The sequence below is a fragment of the Syngnathus leptorhynchus genome, chromosome 5, assembly GCF_054491065.1.
Source record: "Syngnathus leptorhynchus isolate UIUO chromosome 5, UIUO_Slep, whole genome shotgun sequence".
NCBI lineage: Eukaryota > Metazoa > Chordata > Actinopteri > Syngnathiformes > Syngnathidae > Syngnathus > Syngnathus leptorhynchus.
In genome coordinates this window covers 15,829,963-15,848,602 of record NC_141199.1, presented here as the reverse complement: position 1 = coordinate 15,848,602, position 18,640 = coordinate 15,829,963, and the positions used below count along the sequence as shown (strand labels likewise).

General features: G+C 47.0%; 1 protein-coding gene across 11 annotated transcripts in view; it reads right to left on the bottom strand.

Moving 5' to 3' along the window:
- Positions 1-323: 323 nt before the first annotated feature.
- The window catches only part of cntln (centlein, centrosomal protein), a 226,198-nt gene continuing 207,881 nt past the window's right edge, over positions 324-18,640 (bottom strand). For 6 of the 11 annotated variants that reach the window (XM_085911186.1, XM_085911187.1, XM_085911194.1 and 3 more), the window contains 6 exons: positions 16,962-17,088; positions 16,718-16,855; positions 16,062-16,247; positions 12,526-12,729; positions 10,819-10,893; positions 8,356-9,653 (listed from right to left, as the gene is read on the bottom strand). In XM_085911186.1, the coding sequence (XP_085767312.1) occupies positions 9,528-9,653; positions 10,819-10,893; positions 12,526-12,729; positions 16,062-16,247; positions 16,718-16,855; positions 16,962-17,088 (856 nt within the window). In that variant the 3' untranslated portion in view covers positions 8,356-9,527. The other 5 variants (XM_085911193.1, XM_085911192.1, XM_085911190.1 and 2 more) reach the window with 5 other exon arrangements.

The following is an 18,640-nucleotide window of genomic DNA, read 5'->3' as shown; positions in this document are numbered from 1 at the left end:
ACAGAAGATAATGATCACAAATGATCGTATCATATAAATACAGAATTGTATTGAATCGTCTAGGAAGATATCCATAAAATATATGCCACATTTACACCATCAAATCAGAAAACCACAAAATCAAACCGAATGGTCGCAACATGCTTGAGTATATATCCATCACCGCTTGTATTTTTAAAGCACAGTCCCGACTTCAAGCGTTCAAAGATGCTAATGTACCTGCATTCTGCTCTAATTGGTCCCAGTGATGCTGGCCTGCTCCACCTGTGCTCAGGGGTGACGGCGAGGTGGGCTTGGGGGCCCGCAGTGCAGCGCTGCCTACCGGGCGTTCCTTCACATTATGCATACAAACATGTCTTTGTTGTCGGCCACTGGAAGAAAAAGCAGAGAGAAAACAAGAAGAAGAAGAAAAAAAAACAAGCAAGGGTGTGTGACTTGCTTGATTTGAGTAGCGAGATCACTTGAGGTAGGCTACTCTTTAGGGGGTGTTACGATGCTCCACACACTTCAGAGTCTTCAGATGGCATGATCTTGCAGAAAAAAAATCACCAAGCTGGAGGATGCCAGAAAAACGAAAAGGTTGTCACCGAGTTCAACTTTGTAGGGACGGTGAGTGCATAGGACTAACTCATATTAGGGCCGTATTGATAAGACCAGACGAGAGTTGAGACGTCTCCTCAGAGCCTTACAATTGGCGTGAAATACGTTTGGCTGCGGCATGCAGACACGATTGGCTAGACTTCACTTTTGTAATAATGCCAAAATAAACAGATCTATCTGTATTATACTGCCACCAGGTGGTGGAAGACAGGCACACCAGAACGAGCGGCACAAATGTGACAAAAAGGGTTTTTAATTCTTTTTAATTATGTTGTTGCCATCTGTTTTTAAGGTACAATATTAGGTTGCCCCCCCCTCCATCAAACAAGGAGAACGTTCCGGTTTCACAATGAGTCGTTTGTAGAGGAGCCTCCCTGGTGACTGCTTCGCTGACACACTTGTCTACGCTGCCAACGTCCCACTTTGATATGGGCCGCCGCAGACGTTTGGCACCCGCTTTGCAGATAACAAGCAGCCAAACGCATTTTTGACACATGTATAATACAGCGTGTTTACTCCTTTTGCATTGTGCCTGTAACCTCCATGCTAGCACCACAAGGGAATGCGTAGTCCTTATCAAAAGATGGAAGGAAGTCTTATCATCTCGTTTTCCTCATAATATCCCCTTTTTTTTTTTTCACTTTCCCGTCACCATTTACGCATTCCCAATCATGTCCGCGTCACTTAAAAGGCCGGAGGACCATGTGACATCAAATATTTCTGTAGGATTATAGAGGATTTTTTCTTTAAGACAAATTAAGATGTGCTGAACAAAAAAAAAAAACCTTCCTGTTTGCTTTCTTTCAAATTTACAGCGTCTCAAACGGATAGTGTGCCGCCATCTTATTTCTATTTGTCCAGGCCATCCTTTTATGGCAGCTCCCCGTGGACGGCCAGCTAAGCCTCGCCCCATGGCGGCCGTCCCTCTAAAGCCTCAGTCTGAGCTCCCGGGGAGGATGGGAAAAAAGACGAGCGAAGGAGCGCTTGACCCGCACGCTAATCCACCTCCTCATACAGTTGCCGTCCTCGACATCACCTTCGAGACGAGCAACTTTGCTCTGAGACTAACACAAGCCTCGTGTGTCGATGTGACGGCGCAAGGATTGTGGAAGATTTTTTTTGATGTTATTTTTTTGGGGGGTCTGGGGCAAATGAATGATATTTCAAGGGGGACTTGACCTTGATGGTCTCCTGCAGAGAAGAGACCTTAGAAAGTTGGGAGAAAGTTAAAAAAAAAAGAAAAAGAAAAGAGAGACATGGGAATAAGAGGAGGGGAAATGACACAGAGTTGACTTTGCTGGAATGAATAAACAGGCAAGAGAGTCTGCATTTGGAAGAAGCGATCAAAGTCGCTCCCGGCGGACGCTTCGCTCTTAATGAGAGCAGAACAAGGAAAGACAAGTGGAAGACGAGGAGAATGAAACGTGGGGAAGAAAAGGAATGGCACACCATTCCGACACTCCGACGAAAAAAAAGAAAAGACGTCTGGAGTGGGACATTTGTGTGTGTGTGTTCAAGATGGATTTAACGTCTTTACCGCGGGAGCATGAGAGGCAAGGCCAGGTTAATTAAACCCGAGGGGGTCGCAGCTAAAGAGGCTGAGGTGGAGGGGGGGCATTTGAATATGTCACCGAAATAGAATAGCACAAACATGTTGACTGCGCAAAAGGAAGAAGGGATACTAATTTGCGTGGCACTCTCGAAACCCAGCGGGCCGCCACGTCGCTGAGAGTTATTAATGTTTGTCATTAGCGACGCTGGAGGACAGCGACAAAAGGAAGGGAGGCGGGGAAATTGGAGGCAGGGGGGGACACACACACACAAAAAAAAAACAAAAAAAAACCAGAGAAATTTATATGGGACAAATATTGACAATAGCTGGCTCGTGGGTATTGGAGCGAAGGAGATGCAAACTATGTTAATGAATGGTAATTAACCACCAGGGCTCGTCTCTCCTGGATCTTGGCTAAATTGGTCCCCGAGATGCAGCCCGAGACAGTCCTGGCCTAATCCTTTATTATAAAAAGATAAAGGAAAACGACATCATTAGCATATGCTAGAGAAGGGGAGGAGGAGGGTGGTGGCAGCAGTGGTGAGGGGATTAAAAAGTGGACTTTTTTTTTTTTAATTCTTCAACGGAGGATTCTTTGCACGGTTAATTATACATAACACGGAGAGCGAGAGAGGCAAATGAAAAGGAGAGGAGGTGATTTGAAAAGAGAAGTGTGTGTGTGTGGTCTCCAGTGAAGGACGTCGGCGGGCTCAAGGACAGCGGAGAGCCGCGATGCACCTTAAACATGAAGAAGAGACGGAAAAGGTGTCAAGGATGGAAGCTCTTGTTTGTGATGTCAACAGCGAGGGGGCCGCCGCCCACCGGGTGGCTGTCAATCACGAGCGGCGACTTGAAAGTGGCACCGGATAGTCACCCGGCCTAGCTGGAAAAAGTCATGGGCTGAGAAATTTGCTTATTATGTAAATAAGGTCCACTTTGGTGTAACAGTAGAGCCAAATTGCTCACTCAGACAGATTTACTTTTTTTTTTTATACAACAAACAATTAAAAACAATTCCATGATTTAAGGAGATAATTCTTGGTCAACAAAATCCCCCCACGACTATTGTTACTTTTCTTCAAAGTGTCGATCTGGCATTTGCCGGGTCAAAGTCCATAAAGTGCCAATTAAAAAAAAAAAAAAAAAAGATTTATAAAAAAAATAAATAAAAAAAATCAGCATTTGCCTCATCACGGCTGTTCCTTCTCGAGGAGTTTGGGGCTAAAAGGCGCTTCTGGAACACAGATGTTGAGGGGCTCATTACAAAAAGCTCCACCCGCTGCGGGTCTGAGGCTCAGCCCTGGTCGAGTTCCCACCGAGGCGGGCGGGGGGTTGGAGGGGAGGTCGAAAAAGAAGAGGATGACAGTTTTCCCAGCCTCAGCCCGGGGAGTCAGGCTTTTTCGCTGACTGCGGCTGCTGCCGCCAGCGCGGCCAGCTCTTCTGTCAGCACTTTCCTCTCCTTCATCTTCACACGCAAAGCCTCCATTAGCTGGACGGCAGAGGGAATCTGCGAGGGGAGGGGGGGGGGGGGAACGGGGAAGTGTCAGGGTGACGGCAGAAGAAGGGGTGAGAGAGGAAAAGAAGAAAAAAAAAAACATGAGTACCTCTTATCAGTTAAAATGTCATCACCGGGTTAGTGCTTCCGCATTGCGTTTGAATGAAATTAAGCCTATAATGATAACGAGCGGTGTCCTAAAGTTCCAGACACTTGACGGGAGCTTCAAAACCAACTTCGGATTAATCGGCGCTGAGAAAAATCACCCAAAGTGTCTTCCCGGCCTCGCCTCGCCTTGATTAAAAGGTAGCAGGAGATGGCAACACAAGGCCGGCCGGGCAGAGGAACATCAAACGTAGCGCGGGTCCTTCGAGATCCATCCGCCCAAAGGAACTGCTGAGACATCGACCCCTTTGCAGCCAAAGGGGGGGGGAGGGCTTCGTTCTGGAGGTGCCGCAAAGACACACCCACACAAGGGTGCGCTGTTTCCTCATCAGCTAATTGCACTAACAAGGCACAAACAAGACGCTGTACGAGCGAGGCGGCCGTGACACGCCAAGGCCTCGGCGGGACTGCAAGGTGAAGAGGAGGGAAAACTCCAAAGTACAACCAAATCCATTCTGGGACACTCGGATTTGGTCATTGGGAGGAAAATAAAAGAAAATTGAAAAGTAAATTGCTGGCCATCGTAAAGTATTTCTTTTATGCCCAGGCGATAATTTGAACATTTTGTAATATCCTAAGAAAACATCAAATTTCATTAGCGCTTGCAAAAAATAGTAAAAATCACGCCAATTAAAATGAATAGGGAAAATGAGTGGGGAAAAGAATATATTGTTTTTTTTTTTTTTTGGGGGGGGGGGGGGGGGCTGAAAAGAAATTCCCAAAACACTGATGAACATCGAATGTATACGTTTCTTTGCATACAGTGCTAATTTATTCAAAAACATCTCTCTCTCTCGAATGCTTTGCGCACTCGATACCCCCAAGTCTAGTTTGGAGGTGCGCGGGGGTCCGCACCTGCTCTCCTGCATCCCCTGGGCCGCTCAAGGCAAAGGTGTTAGCGCTCGGCCGCTAATGTTATGCTACACTTGATTTAGCCGGGCCGCCCCCTGTCCCCTTCGGCGGAGAGCCGGCATGTCAAAAAAAAAAAAAAAAAAAAAAAGGCCTAAGCAGGCCCGACGAGCTTGGCCCTGTCCCCTTTGGCAACAGGCAAATTGCTACAGCAGCATTAAGCCACGATAACTCACGGCCATTACTATTCAACAGGCCCCGCAGAGCAGACCTTTTGTCTCGCTGTGATTCCATGAACATGTTTTAGAAGTGAACTGACATGGAAAGCCAGTGACACTGTGTGTGAGGACAAGGACAACGGCTGGCTCAGCAAGCAAAAGGTGTTTTTACCAGCCAATTAAATGACATTGCTATTCCGTAGCCCGAGGCGCACCTCGGGGGTGGAGGAGTTCTCGGCACTCCGGTGGCTATTGTCTGCTTTTGGAGTTACACCAGCCAACTTCTTTCTTTTCTTCTCCGCCACAGATCCATCATTTCGACTTTTTGGTCTTCTCCCTCGGAACAGCTTAGCGCGATTATATTCAAGGGCTCAATTTGGGAGACTGTGGCAGGCTGCTGAATGTGGAAAGTGAGAACAGGGGAGGGAGGGAGGGAGGGAGCGAGCGAGGCGGGGATAGTTTGGTGTAATTTTTTGGGGGGGATACTTTTAGAAAAATATATTGTAAGTTTAACGGACTAAAATGAGCTATAAAAAAAAAAAAAAAGGAGGGTCGTGAACTTCAAGACGTGGTCCTCTTCTTTGGCTACACTCCGATGTAGGCCACCATTCAAGGTGAGGCGAAATAGGAGGGGCTTAAAACCAAAAACAACAACAACAACCAAAAAAGCAACTCCTGCTGATCTTTGATCTTCTCACTTTTGTTTGAAAATCAAATGTATCAAACGGGGGAATAATAATAACAACAACAACACGGGTGATAAATAGATAAAAAAAAAAAAAAAAAGTCCAAGCACAAAGGCGTCGAAAAATCTTGCATTTGATTATCCCCGATAATGAATATGTCACATTTGCAGGTAAGAGAAGCGCCGGGGAGCAGCCGAGCCCATTCCATTCTCTCCTTGGTAATTACCTTCCCCTGCAGCCGCCCGGCCCAGCCGATCCCTCCTTTCTCCCCTCCGAGCCACGAGAGACTGATATGAAAGGGAATTGGACACTTGGGGCCACACGTGGAGTAATTAAAAAGCTCTCCTGCGCTTGATACCTTGTTTGGAAACATCATTTTGGGGTGTGCAACGTGCATTTGTTAGGGATGTGACCTAAATACGCGCCAGATTAAACACAGGGAAGCACCGGAGCTTTGTTTCAGGTTGCTACGCTCATTAGGTGTGGAAAATGAGCCACCGCTGGGTTTGAAATTTACAAAGGTGAGAGCCATACAAAGGAGAGGCAAACCCTTGGGTGGGATTTAGCAATCCGGAACACGCCGGCGACTTTGGCACGGCTCGTTGGCACGAGAGAGGGTTAATGTGGCGAGAAGCGGCCAAAGGATCAACGAGAGGATTTGCAGCCGTTGAGTAAAACGCCGGCAAATATGGAAAGAGGGTACAAAAAATGTCGGACTTGAAAAATCTGGCCAGACCTCGACGCATGGAGAGTTCAGCTCGGTGAACAGGTGAACAATTAGCTCGAGTTGTTCTTCATTTTTGGGATGCCACCATCTCATTTAAGTCATTCAGTGCCATTGGCGGTTATAGACGTCAAAGGTATTAACTGGGTTAACCTCGCTGTATTTTCATGTATCACTTGAAATGTACGAGAAAAAAACAAAACGTAAGCGTATCTTGATATTGAATTGAATTAGGGACTGCAAATTAGCAACGCGGCCATCCAGATTTGGGAATTTGTGTTAATACTTTGAACCGACCGACACTTTCAAAAGAGACAAACTTATTCAAACAGAGCAAGTCATTAAAAAAAACCTCTCCTTAGTATTCCTCGGTGTCTGTTTTCACAGTTCTGCAAAGAGGTCAAGCGTGCTTGCTTCAAGCTGTCAGTGGCAGCTGAAAGTTAATCACCAACAAGGAAGGCGCGCGGCCGTCAATTCCGATTTTACAAGTGTGCGGTAACATTCCACAAAAAAACAAAAACCAATCGCTTACAAATCTGCCATATCACGAGCGTGAGCGACTTACGAAGACACAAAACGTCAATTTCCATCGTTTACTACGCTGCCTTTTGCTATTTACTCACAAAGAGAGCGTTTAACGACACATAAAAAGACACTTCTATCAAAAGACACTTTAACAAGCCCAATAACTCCATCTGGGTTTGAGGATGGGGCGGAAAATAAAATAAAATAAACGTCCTCTCGGGAGAGTCGCTGCCACAGTGTTGTGACATATTTACCGTAACAAAGCCACGGGGGCTCCAGTCCCCGCCGCTCGTATCCAAACACACCCCAAAAAGATTTAATTAGTCCACTAATGAAATGAAGCTTAATTAGAGTCACTTTCCTTGGGAGAGAAGCTCGGAGTCGGAGCTGGTTCCTTGTCATTACCGAGCCCGGTAATGAGCCACAGAACACGACGCGGCGCATCACAACAATAAAAGTTTCCTTTCATTCTTTGATATGTTTAGCAGCAGAGGAATAATGATGTAAGCGGCTGTGGCAGCACAAATTAAGTGTATTATTTAGCAGCGGTGAACGATAGCGCCCCCCCCCCCCCCCCCCCTTAAAGTTCAATAAACCGAAAGGAGTTATGTCAGCCCCGTAGCCAATCCATAAAGGCCTTTGACGTTTTACGACCAAGCCCCTTCCAGATTGGTCCGGCTTGTCTCTACACGGCCCGGCCTAATGTTCACCTGCTTGTTATGGTTCTGATGCGGGGAGGTCTCCCTGGGGTGTGATTGGCCAGTAAATATTAGCGGGCCCTCGGCGTGGCCCCCCCGGCGCCAGTAAACCACTGTCCTCTCATAAAGAAATCAACAGAGCCAATGACTTTTTAAAATGTTAATATACTGTCATGAGGCTGGAGGAGGCCTGAGCGCGCTTTGTGAAATGAGTCTGAAAAATGATCTGGAGGGAACGCCAGCGAGCATGTGTGTGTTTGGTGTGCACGCATTTGTCCGTTTCATTATTGGTCTAGCAGCAGAAGCCAGTCATTTCCCTGTCTTCATAAAGACTTGGCCCATTAAAATCTACCTCTATTCAATAATTAGGACTCCACAAATAAACCAAAGGCAATTAAATCAATGCTTCCCTGGGCCGGCGCCCGGACCCCGTGGCCCACGTGGACACTCCATCTTCACCGTTGGCGTTATTCATGGCGGGCTGCGGTGGAGCCGTACACCCCCCCCCCCCCCGGGTCTGCTCGTGGTTATTAGATAGCGCCGTCCCTCGATTGCAACAAGCCGCTAGCGGTGGCTCTCCGATGACCGGCCCCCGGGTTTTGATTCCGTCGGATGCGAGCGATTGGGGGGGAAAACTCAACTTTTCAATGTCAAGTGTCAAACTGGATGGCGGTTTTAGAAAAAGGCCGCGTTTTTTTTTGCAATTCAGGGATTCCATCTCATTCATTTTCTATTTCCTGCCACGCTCCATTCAAATTTACAAAAAGGGAGACGAAATTCGATTTGGCTTTGATGCCCCCCCCCCCCCACAAAGACAACACGCCACATGTCTAGTTGCCCGTTTGCTGCTCTTGTTATGTTGACATGTGGCTGAACATGACAGGCATGGAGAGGAATGGCCCTCACTGACACACACACACCGAGTGAGTGATGGCTCAGCTATTGACAGGGCCACTGAGATAATAAAGCGCTGTCCCACTGGCAGCTCTATTAGACTGTGTCAGTGACAAGAAGAGGCTGCGTCGGCCGGCCTGCCGGTCGGCCCGACGTAGTCCTCATCTCGTGTCGCTGACAGGCCAGCCAGTTAAGGACACTCGTCTTCTCCTCCTCATCCGTCTATTTCGGTCTTCTTATTTTGTCCGTCGGTGGCATGATATCACCATTAGGGCAGAGTGCTGGCAGAGTGCTATTAGTGTCACGGGCAGGGTGACAGGCGGGGCCAGTCGGCTTCACAGATGTTCTGCTCGCTGAGCTTTTCATAAGCAATGACAGGGAGGAGAAGAAGACATGCTTTTTTTTCTTTTTTGTCTTGACTTGTGTTTCACCAGCAGGTTATTATCACTGCTTGCTCTGCTTGGGCAGGGGACAAAAAGATGGGTAAGGTACATGGAAATATCTTAATCTGGCTAATTTTCAGGATTTTTCCTCCCTTTTGATCAAATTAATTATAATGTGGTGATTAAAGTGTGATCATATATTTTTTGTGTCTGATCTGCTCCCCAAAAAAAAAAATTATCGGGCAGATTGTAAATCTTGGCTCAATATTTCTGACTGGTGACTCCCATAAAACACATACAGGCAAGTGTGCCGTTAAACTGCAAAAAACAACAACAAAAAAAACAAAATAAATCTCCTTGACAAAAACAAGATGAGTGGAACATGCCAGATCAAGATGAGGGCAGAAAACTCTCCAAATAAATAAATAAATGAGTTAAAAAAAAAAAAAAAAAAGAGAGAGAAAAGAACAAGATGGGCTTGAAAGAAGATGGAAAAAGTCTGCTGGAGAGAGCGATGAGGAGGGGAGGGTTGACTGCAAGGGTCCCGGCGGTCCCCATAGGGACCCGGGGGCAAGTCTCAGGCTTGTCATACTCGGCTCTTCTCTACCCCCCCCTCCATCACCCCTGTTCTGCCCACGGAAAACGTCGATAGCAGGCTGCCGGTGCCGAGGTCTCTAGTGAACACTAGCTCATTCTCCCGGCATCGACAGGCCCGCCAAATCAATATTTAGTTCCCCACTAACAAGCTGCCTCGGGGTCTGAGCCAGAGAGAGAACGAGCGAGAAAGAGAGCGAGAGAGAGAGAAATGTGGGACAGGCCAGGATGGCAGAGACAGACGGAGAACAGGGACTGAAAGCTGTCCAGCTAGAAGGGAAAAACACAGATTCAAGTCGAGCGTCAAGTGTGTGTGTGTGTGTGTGTGTGTGTGTGTGTGTGTGTGTGTGAGTGGGAGGGAGGGGGAGAGGAAGGTGGAAAGGTCAGAGGCAGATCCGGGGAACAAGAGAACGGTGCCTGGTGTGTGTCGTGGTGCGGAGGCGACGCATGAGTGCCTGCGGCAGCCTCTGACAAGAACACAGAAGAGATACACACACACACACACACACACACACACACACACACACACACACACACACACACACACACACACACACACACACACACACACACACACACACACACACACATACATACACACACGCAGAGCAACACTCAATCACACACGTATCACAGCGAGCAGACGTTGACAGCTCTCCAGTAAAAACTCCTGCAGAGCGCTCGCAGATGAGTGGCCCGACTTGCTTTCTTTTTCTTTTTTTGGACTGACAAGTCTGCCTCTCAGGTCCATGTCCACACAAGTGCGAGGATATTGTTCAATTATTTTGTTTTGTTAGGATTTTTTTTTTTTATTTGGTGAAAAGGCAAGAGTGTCAAAAGCATGCCACGGGCAAAAGGTGGCGCTGTGAGTCCTCAGAGTGAGGCCGAGCGTGGGTTTGCCATAGAATCAACTTTTGGCACCCTGGGATGCTGTCGAGGTCCACAGCTTCAATATTGAGACTTTTTTGACCCTTCGGGGCCACCACACCGAGAATGTAAGCCAAAACAAGTGGACAGGCCACATTATGTTTGTTGTTGACTAGTCACAAACACTTCTTTTTTTTTCGGTGTACTCAGTCGCTCTTCTGAGAAAACTCACCTACTTGCATTTTTTTAAGATTATTTTTATTCGTTTTCTATGCTATTTCTTTTCTGTGTAATCAGTAACTCTTCCGAAAAACTCACCTAATTGCATTTCTAATCATTTTTTGTTATTTTATACGTTATTGCAAAACACTTTCTATATATAAATCACATTTTTATGTGAAACTCAATCAAAATTGAGGGCATATTGCAAAAAAAAAGTTGCCAACAAACCACAGGCACAATTTTTCGTCTAAACTGGCAAAGCACATACATTTTCAATCAACAAATTGTTCAAAATATCAAATCAATTCAAAGAAACAGCAAATAAATGCAACGAGATAGCACCAACCTTCTGCTGGAGGATGTGGTTGACATGGTCCAGCCATGCCTGATCTTTGGAATCCTCTGAAAGGCTCTCTGTCTCCTGAAAGACGGAGAGATGATATTTGCCATCAGTGACAGAAATAGCAAAGACCGAAACCAACGTTGATTTCTCCAGAGAGAACGGGCCACTATTTATCCAAACACAGACGGGGTTCCGAGTGCTCCCAGGTCCGGACCTTGACGACTCTCCCCGGAGACTCGGCGGACGCCAGCGAATGTTTACATGCTTCTCGTGTCAAACGGGTCCTAAGAGCGGCTAGCCTTGTAGCGGCTAATGAACTCAGTGAAGAGTGACTGCTCGCCGTATGACTCGGGGCCTCCTGGCTTTGGACCAGGTGTTAGCGTTTGAAATGAAGCGACAAGACGGCTAGTGTCTCAGCGCGCGGCTGTGCCTACGTAGCTAAGCAAACACTCACAAATCCTGGAAAGCCCGACCAGACGTTCGCATACAAACTTTATGCGGACTGGACGATGATATAGGACTCACTGTTGAGCGTGGGTGTCAAAGTCAAGGCACGGGGGGGCCGGATATGGCCCACCACATCATCTTATGTGGCCCGCAAAGACAAATCAAATTCATGTCAGTACTAAAATTACAAATTGTTTTCACCTTTAAAAAGTGGCTCGCAATTTTTATCACAATCATCTTTTTAAAAGATTTGAATTAAGTCAGTTTTATGTTATTTTGTCCACTTTATGATTATTTATTTATTTTTTTTAGTTTCCGTTCATGTGCTGTTTAAATGAGCAAATTTAATTTAATGCCTTTTTAATGCCATTTTAAAATAAATGTAATGCCCCTGCACCTCTGTTACTTCATTCATATCATAATTTTATGGTCATTTATTATTTCAAGTTAAAATATACATACGAACGTGTCAGAGGTGACGTACATTCACAACTGGAAAAGCCATTCAAAAGGCCCGGAGCCGCTCGACCCCGGCGACCCATCTCCATCCAACGGTGTGTGATTTGATTTAGCGATGAAGAACAATTCATATCACCGAAACTTTTCCCTGAGTTTATCGACTCAAACTGCTCCAGGAAAAGATCAATGAGGCGGAAATAGCAAACAAAGTGGCTGTTGGAGAAGAAGCAAGCTGGACATTACGAGCATCTGCTCCTTTCACCGAGAACCTAAAAGCAGTGCTTAGACGCGAAAAGTTCCCGCGATCATCTCATCCATCCCCTACTGGTGACCACATTCATGTTGAGACTGGAGAAGCTGTCAAGAAAGCAGTGGTGAGGAAATGAGAAGAATTTGAACCCGTGGAGCTTTCAGTCGTGATGAGTGGGACATTTACTTCTCCTTGGTGGAGCTGAGCTGCGAGGGAATGAAATTGGTTTCAAGTGCGAGTGAGTGAGTGAGGGAGGGCAAGGCGAGCGCAGTCTCATCTCCCGTTAGAAGGAGACGAGGACGACGTCTCACGGGGCTTGAGGTTGATTGCAACGCGGATGTGCTAATTGACCACCCCGGGTTGAGATCTATAGCGGTGAGAAGAAGAGTTGGACGGCTCCGTTTCATTTGTGCTTTCTGTTCAAACAAGCGAGTCCAGGCCCAAAATGTGCATTTTGTGCATCAATATATTTCCTCCACTGTTTTTACCAGAGGTGGGATGATATACTCGGAAGAAAAAGTTTAGCCCCCCCCCCGTCGTCCCCTCGGCGTCACCTGCTCCGAGTCCATGATGTCGGCCAGGTCGTTCTCGGACATATTGAGGATGGAGGCGGCGACGGATTTGGCTTTGATCATGGATTTAGCTGATGGGCAGCCTTTGGCCGCAACGGCGCCGGCCGGCCTCAGCCTCCTCCTCCTCCTCTTCATCAGCTGCCGTTTGACCTCGTGCACGTCGAGCAGCGTTTCGCCGGCCAGGGCCTGCGGGGAGGAATAAGGAGCGAGGAGAGAACATGACGAAACGGAGAAGAAGCGCGAGCGACGGCCGTGCCCCGGCAGATGAATAAATGAAATTCATCAAGCATGCGCCAAAGCGGCGGCTTAGTACATTATGGAGGAATATGGAGTTTGGCGCACTCAGATTCTCTCCGGTTTTGGCCGCGCGCTCCCTTGAAGGAACGCCGTCCCGAGGGTGCCTTGCCCCGTCGATTGAAAAGCTGCGGGAACGAGCCTTTGATATGGAATGCACCTCGAGTTTGGGCTAAAATCTCCACAGACAGGGAATCATTCATCAGAGGCAGAACAGGCGGGTGGGGGAGGGGGAGGGGGGGTGCTGGTGAAAGATACAGCCATTCATTTATTTATTTGCTTTCTGAAGGTCTCGCGGCACAACAGGGGCAGCATAACACGCTTAATAATTAAGATTGCGAGGGGCCGCGTGAAAATGGTGCCCGGGTGGACGGACGGACGAGCCAGGCGAGCCGAGGCCCGGGATGGCCCGGCTGCCGGGGCGCTAAACGGGAGCGTGTACGCTAAATACGGAGAGACAATTAAATGTTAAAACTGCCACTGTACACGAGCAAGTCAATAAAGCAAACTCCCCTTTGCTTCATTTTCAGCTTATTGATCGAGGCAATAATCTTCCGTATCATTCCCCTGCAAGCCTGCCGAAAAGCTGACCTTGGAATAGAAGAGGCGGGAGCGAGGGATGGCTCCCGCTCTCATTGCGCGCAAACAAATAAACAAAAAGAAGTGTACAACTTGCTCTCGGAGCCGAGCGAGGGACGGGCGATGAAGCGCGCCGACATCTATTGCTCTCGTAGTTGCACACCGGTGACGTTAATAAAGCTGTAGTAGAAGTTACGTTTGGTTTGTGAGCGGGAATAAAAAAAAAAAACAAACGGATGTAAACAACAAGCAGAGTTGGGGCGGAATTGAAATGTTTAGAATCAAAGGGCATAATGAAAAAAAAAAATGAAAAAGTGGTCTCTTAAGTTACAATTTTGGCCTGGTTTATCTTCAAGTCGCTAGTACGAAAGGTGAAAGGTCAAACATTGTCCGGGGAACATCTGAGACAAGAGTTTTACTGACCCAACGCATATTAAAAAAAAAAAAAAAAAAAGTTAAAAAAAGTTGAAAGACAAACTTTTTTCCCCCCCAATTACAAAAATTGAACGTTACATCACAAATTCAAAGAGGAAGTCAACCCAAGAATGTTTTCGGCGGGCTAAACACGGCGTTACAGTTCCACAATAATTGAAACCGGATTAACTCCTTAGTCCTACTTGACAATGTAAACGCAAACCAGTTAATAATCTATTTTCCACGCCAGTGACAGCTGGCCTGAAGAACAAAACCCCCCAATAGGCCATCAACCGGCATCCAAGAAAAAAAATGCCGCTCGACCTTCCGTCGCTCGCAGAACGCGGCTAATTCATAACCCGCCGTCCGTTTGATCTGATAAACGCTGGAGCTGGTTTTGGCGATAAAGGCCCCCCGTTTGCCCTGGAGGAATACACAGCTCATTACCTAACAGCCACACATCCCTTTCTTTTATTTACCGCCTAATAGATATTCACTGTCACTAGTCGAGGGTTACATTTAATTGACCTAAACCCTGCTTGTGGAATAATCCGGAAAGGGGATTAGGAAGAGAATTCATCAGACGTTCCGATCTACGGGAGGAACGGCTCAACACACGCACACACAAATGTGTGTGTAGCGCGTACTTAAGTTGAGAACTCTTAACCGGGCTAGCAGCACAATTGCTGTAGCCAGAGGGCCAATTTAGACGAGGCGAGGATTAAGGCATAGCGATGGGGATGAAACGAGCAGCTAAAAAGACATCTTCAATGATAACTGGCTCCTTCTGAACCTCGCCGCACGCACGGGAGGGCGGCGGGGCCGCTCGAGAGCAAACCGAGCCAGAAAATGATCATTTGCCGCTGAAAAATGCATTTCAGGAAAGAGTTGGAACAAAATCCACTCCTAAGAAGGACAATAACGTGAAAGTTATTGTGCACTTGGCCACTACGCGCGACTTTTTGAGCACTTTGGACAGCCTGAGGCGTTTGCAAGGGCCAAAAGGCTCTGCCGGCCTATCGTGAAATAATGAAAAAAATAAAAACGCATAGACATTCAGTAACAATAAGCTCACAAAGACACCGAGACCACCCCGTAAACACGCACACAGTAGCCCCTCCGGTGGTGATCAATACACGACAAGAGTAAATCTCCTCCGGATGTCAGGCAACCCAATCAAAGGCCCGGTCCGGCCCGGCGCTTCTTATAGGGGATCACAGCAGCCGGCGGCGGACAAACAATAATATGAATCCTCAACACAACAACAACAACGAGACGGCCTCACCCCGCCTCAGGTTATGGGAAAATGGAGCCATCGACTGAATATCGATACGTCGTTGCTTGCGTGAGTTCAAATCATATGCGCGATAGATCTCGTGCATGTTCGCGGTATAGTGAGGGGGAAAAAAAAAAAAAAAACTTTTGTGGAGACAACCCTAAAACTACTTGTAAAGTGATCAATTGATTATTTTTTTTCCAACTGCAAAAAAATAAAATAAAAAAATTGCAATACCGGCATGTCACGGATGACCTCGGCCCCATTTCGAAGCGGACTGAATCTGGATTTGGCCCACGTACATGAAAAACTTGAGACTAACCACAGACCTCTTTGGCATGGCGAGCCCGATCGTAAACACAAAGTTTTATAACAAGTGGGAGATTTTTTTTTTTTTCTTCTTCTTTCATCGGAAAACATTTGAGAAATACCAAACATCGCTTATTGGCAGAAAGGGAGATAAAATAAAACAGGGCGATTGTAGCGAAAGCAACGTAAGCGCTTTGGAAAGAAGAGAGCAGATAAAATCCCAAGAGCGATGGGCAAAGCGCCACCAAACGCTCGGCGTGATTTATGGATGCGCGGGAATAGAGCGGGCTATCTCTGGCTGGCGTCTTCTTTCTTTGACAGACAGGTGTCAGCAGAGAGGGAGCTGCAGGACAATCTTTTATCGCTTTGGCTTCTTTTTTTTGGCCAGATACGTAAAGACGCGGCCAGCCGCGTGATGGATCACATCTCGGGCAAAAAAAATAACCGTGCCAATTCCCTCAAAGCGCTCATTTATCTACCTGCGATGGCCTTTATCTCTTCATAGCCATGAAAAACAGACATAATGACATTAATCTTTTTTTTGGTGAAAGAATTTGCTAGCGATTGAAGACGAATTAAGTTGATTGGACGCCCCGCCCTCCTCCCCGCTGACTTTTGATCAAGCCGGAGCCTTTAAGCGGAGCACCTTGATGAAAGATCGGAGCTGCTCCAGCTGGGAGGAGGCCTGGCCGAGCTGCTTCTGAAGCTCGGCCAACGCTTGGGAGCGCTGGCGGGTCAGCTGCTCCGTTTGCTCGGCGGCGCTTTGCTCCAGAACGGCCAAGGCCTGCTCACCGGCTCCCACGCGAGCCTGCAGGGCTTGGATGCGCTGCTCCTGCAATGCACACAATCACACAATGATGGTCAGCTATGTATTTAAAAAAAAAAAAAAATTGGACCAGAGGAGATCAATCACATTACACTGTGGCGAGACAAAATATGTGAATCCTTTGGAATGATCTGGATTTCTGCATACATGGGTCAGAAAATTAGATCTGATCTTCATCACAGTGCAGGATGGGGAAAATGACGTGACTATTTTTTTGTTCTTCCTCGAATTGTTATTCTGCTACATCATCTATTCTGTTGAGCTTCAATTGGCAGACACAAGTTCTCCTGCAAACGGTCTGGATCAACTAAAGTCATTTTATCAAGAACAATAGCAAAGCGTCCAGGCCCTGGATGAGCAAAACATGACAACCCCCACACACGCAATCCAGTTCATCGGACCGTTTTAAAAAAAACGGGGCGACTTTAAACTGAATTCGTTAGCTCAGAATTAGTTGCGTAATTACACGATCAAACCTTTTTTTCCAGGTTATCCTTGAGTTTGGCGCAGGAGTCCTCATGCTGGCTTTTCTCTGCGGTTGCGACGCTCAGTCTCCGCTTGAGAGATTCGACAAAGGCCTTTCTGTTGGAACCTTCATCTGATAAACACTTGACCTGTCAGCACGAAAAAAAAAAAAAAAAAAACACCATGAAATTGTCCTTTACAATCACCGTGTGTGATTTTTTTTTTTTTTTAGCTTTAGCGACGCATCTCGAGCACCTTCTTCTCCAGCTCTTCCACTTGCCCACGATAACTTTTCTCCATCTCCTGCAAAAACTTGAGCCTCGTCCTCAAGTCGTCCACCAGTTGCCTCTTCATGGTCACGTCTCGTTCAGCGTGGCTCGCTCTGCACACAGCGTGAATTTCAAATCCCTCTTTTTGAACGTGATGCTAATGCGACGCTAACACGTCAGCGCGACGACGGCTGGTGGTGACAATTATAGAAGCAAAAGAGTTGCTGACTTGAACAACGCATCCCAACAGGCGCATATTAAATCAAAAGGCGCTGCGGAGGAGCGGGAAAAGTGTGACGGCGAGCCACCCCGCTTGTTGACAAACAGCGTTTGGAATCGGCGGTGACACCGCTAATCGATGAGCGTAAATGTTTAAATTACGATCAGACGAACAAAGCGTCGGCGGGAGGTCTTGGGATGGATGACGGGAAATATTTGCGGGCTGACAATAATTCCCCCCCTTCAGACATGGCGGCGTGTGGCTCGTTCTGCGCCAGCTGTTTTCATTTTGACAAAATGTCTCTCGCGTCGCTTTCCATTTCAATTAGCGGCCTTTTTGTGACGTGTTTGATTTGTCAGCATTCGCCAAGCTTCACATACAAGTTATACTCTTTGCGTTAAACAGAGATGGTTTTAAATACGCCGTCATATTTTTGTGTGTCTTCTGCAACTATTGTGGTAAACAAACTGGCCTCCATCTTGTTTACATCGATCCACACGCACGAGACGTCCCTAAAACAAGCTTTTGCGATGAAATGAAATGATGCCAGATATGAATATAAATCACCATAATCTCAACTCTACTAATTCTATTTTCACGTTTGATTTCATTTGAGTAATTCTTAGGTGTACCACTAGAGGGGGCTCATGTACCGCAATCCCCTCATTAAATTGACATCAAATTGAACTCGCATTCAATTTCAAACTACATCGGCACGTTTTTAAGCTGTTTACTATGGCAGCTTGCGGGATTGGAGCGACTCGTGACCTTCCGTCCTACGCCGGCCGTGACTTGTGTTTTTCCAACTCAACACATGATACAACGCTTGAGCAAATGCTTTGGTGTAAGTAAATGTCCCCGTCTCCCTGGGTGGAGGAGCGCCCGAGGGTACGACGGCTGAATAAATGTGAGCCTGCTTGTCCTATTGGAGTGGCATTAAATTAAATAAGAGTGGAGGAGTCTGGCCTGAGGACTTTAGGGGTGGGAGGGGCTCACCGGTCCCCCCCCTATGGATTGGGCCATTAATGAGAAAACCCATATTGAACCTTTCAGATGACTGTCTGGTGTTGACTTAAAGATGAAGAGCGGCAATAAGAGCCCCGGTAGGCTCGCTCTACCCCGACGCTAATGGCAATTAGATGGACAACATTTATTTTAGATGTTCCCTTCTTGTGCAGCCTAAAAAGAATAGGGGATGAAAAAGAATGAGGGAGATATATATACGTCTCCAGTGTGTGATCTGTATTTATGAGTGTTAGCAGACGGCAGAGCGGCAAAACTAGGGCTCTGATCACTGGCCGCGTTTGTTCTCTTTGTTCCGCCGCTTGTTGCGGCAATATTGTTCATCAAACATGCGCGCATTGTAATGATAACAGCGGCGAGCGCACGCACGCGTGCTAGCTCGCTCGCGATTTTTTCCAGCCGGGGCTCGGAACACGGCGGAC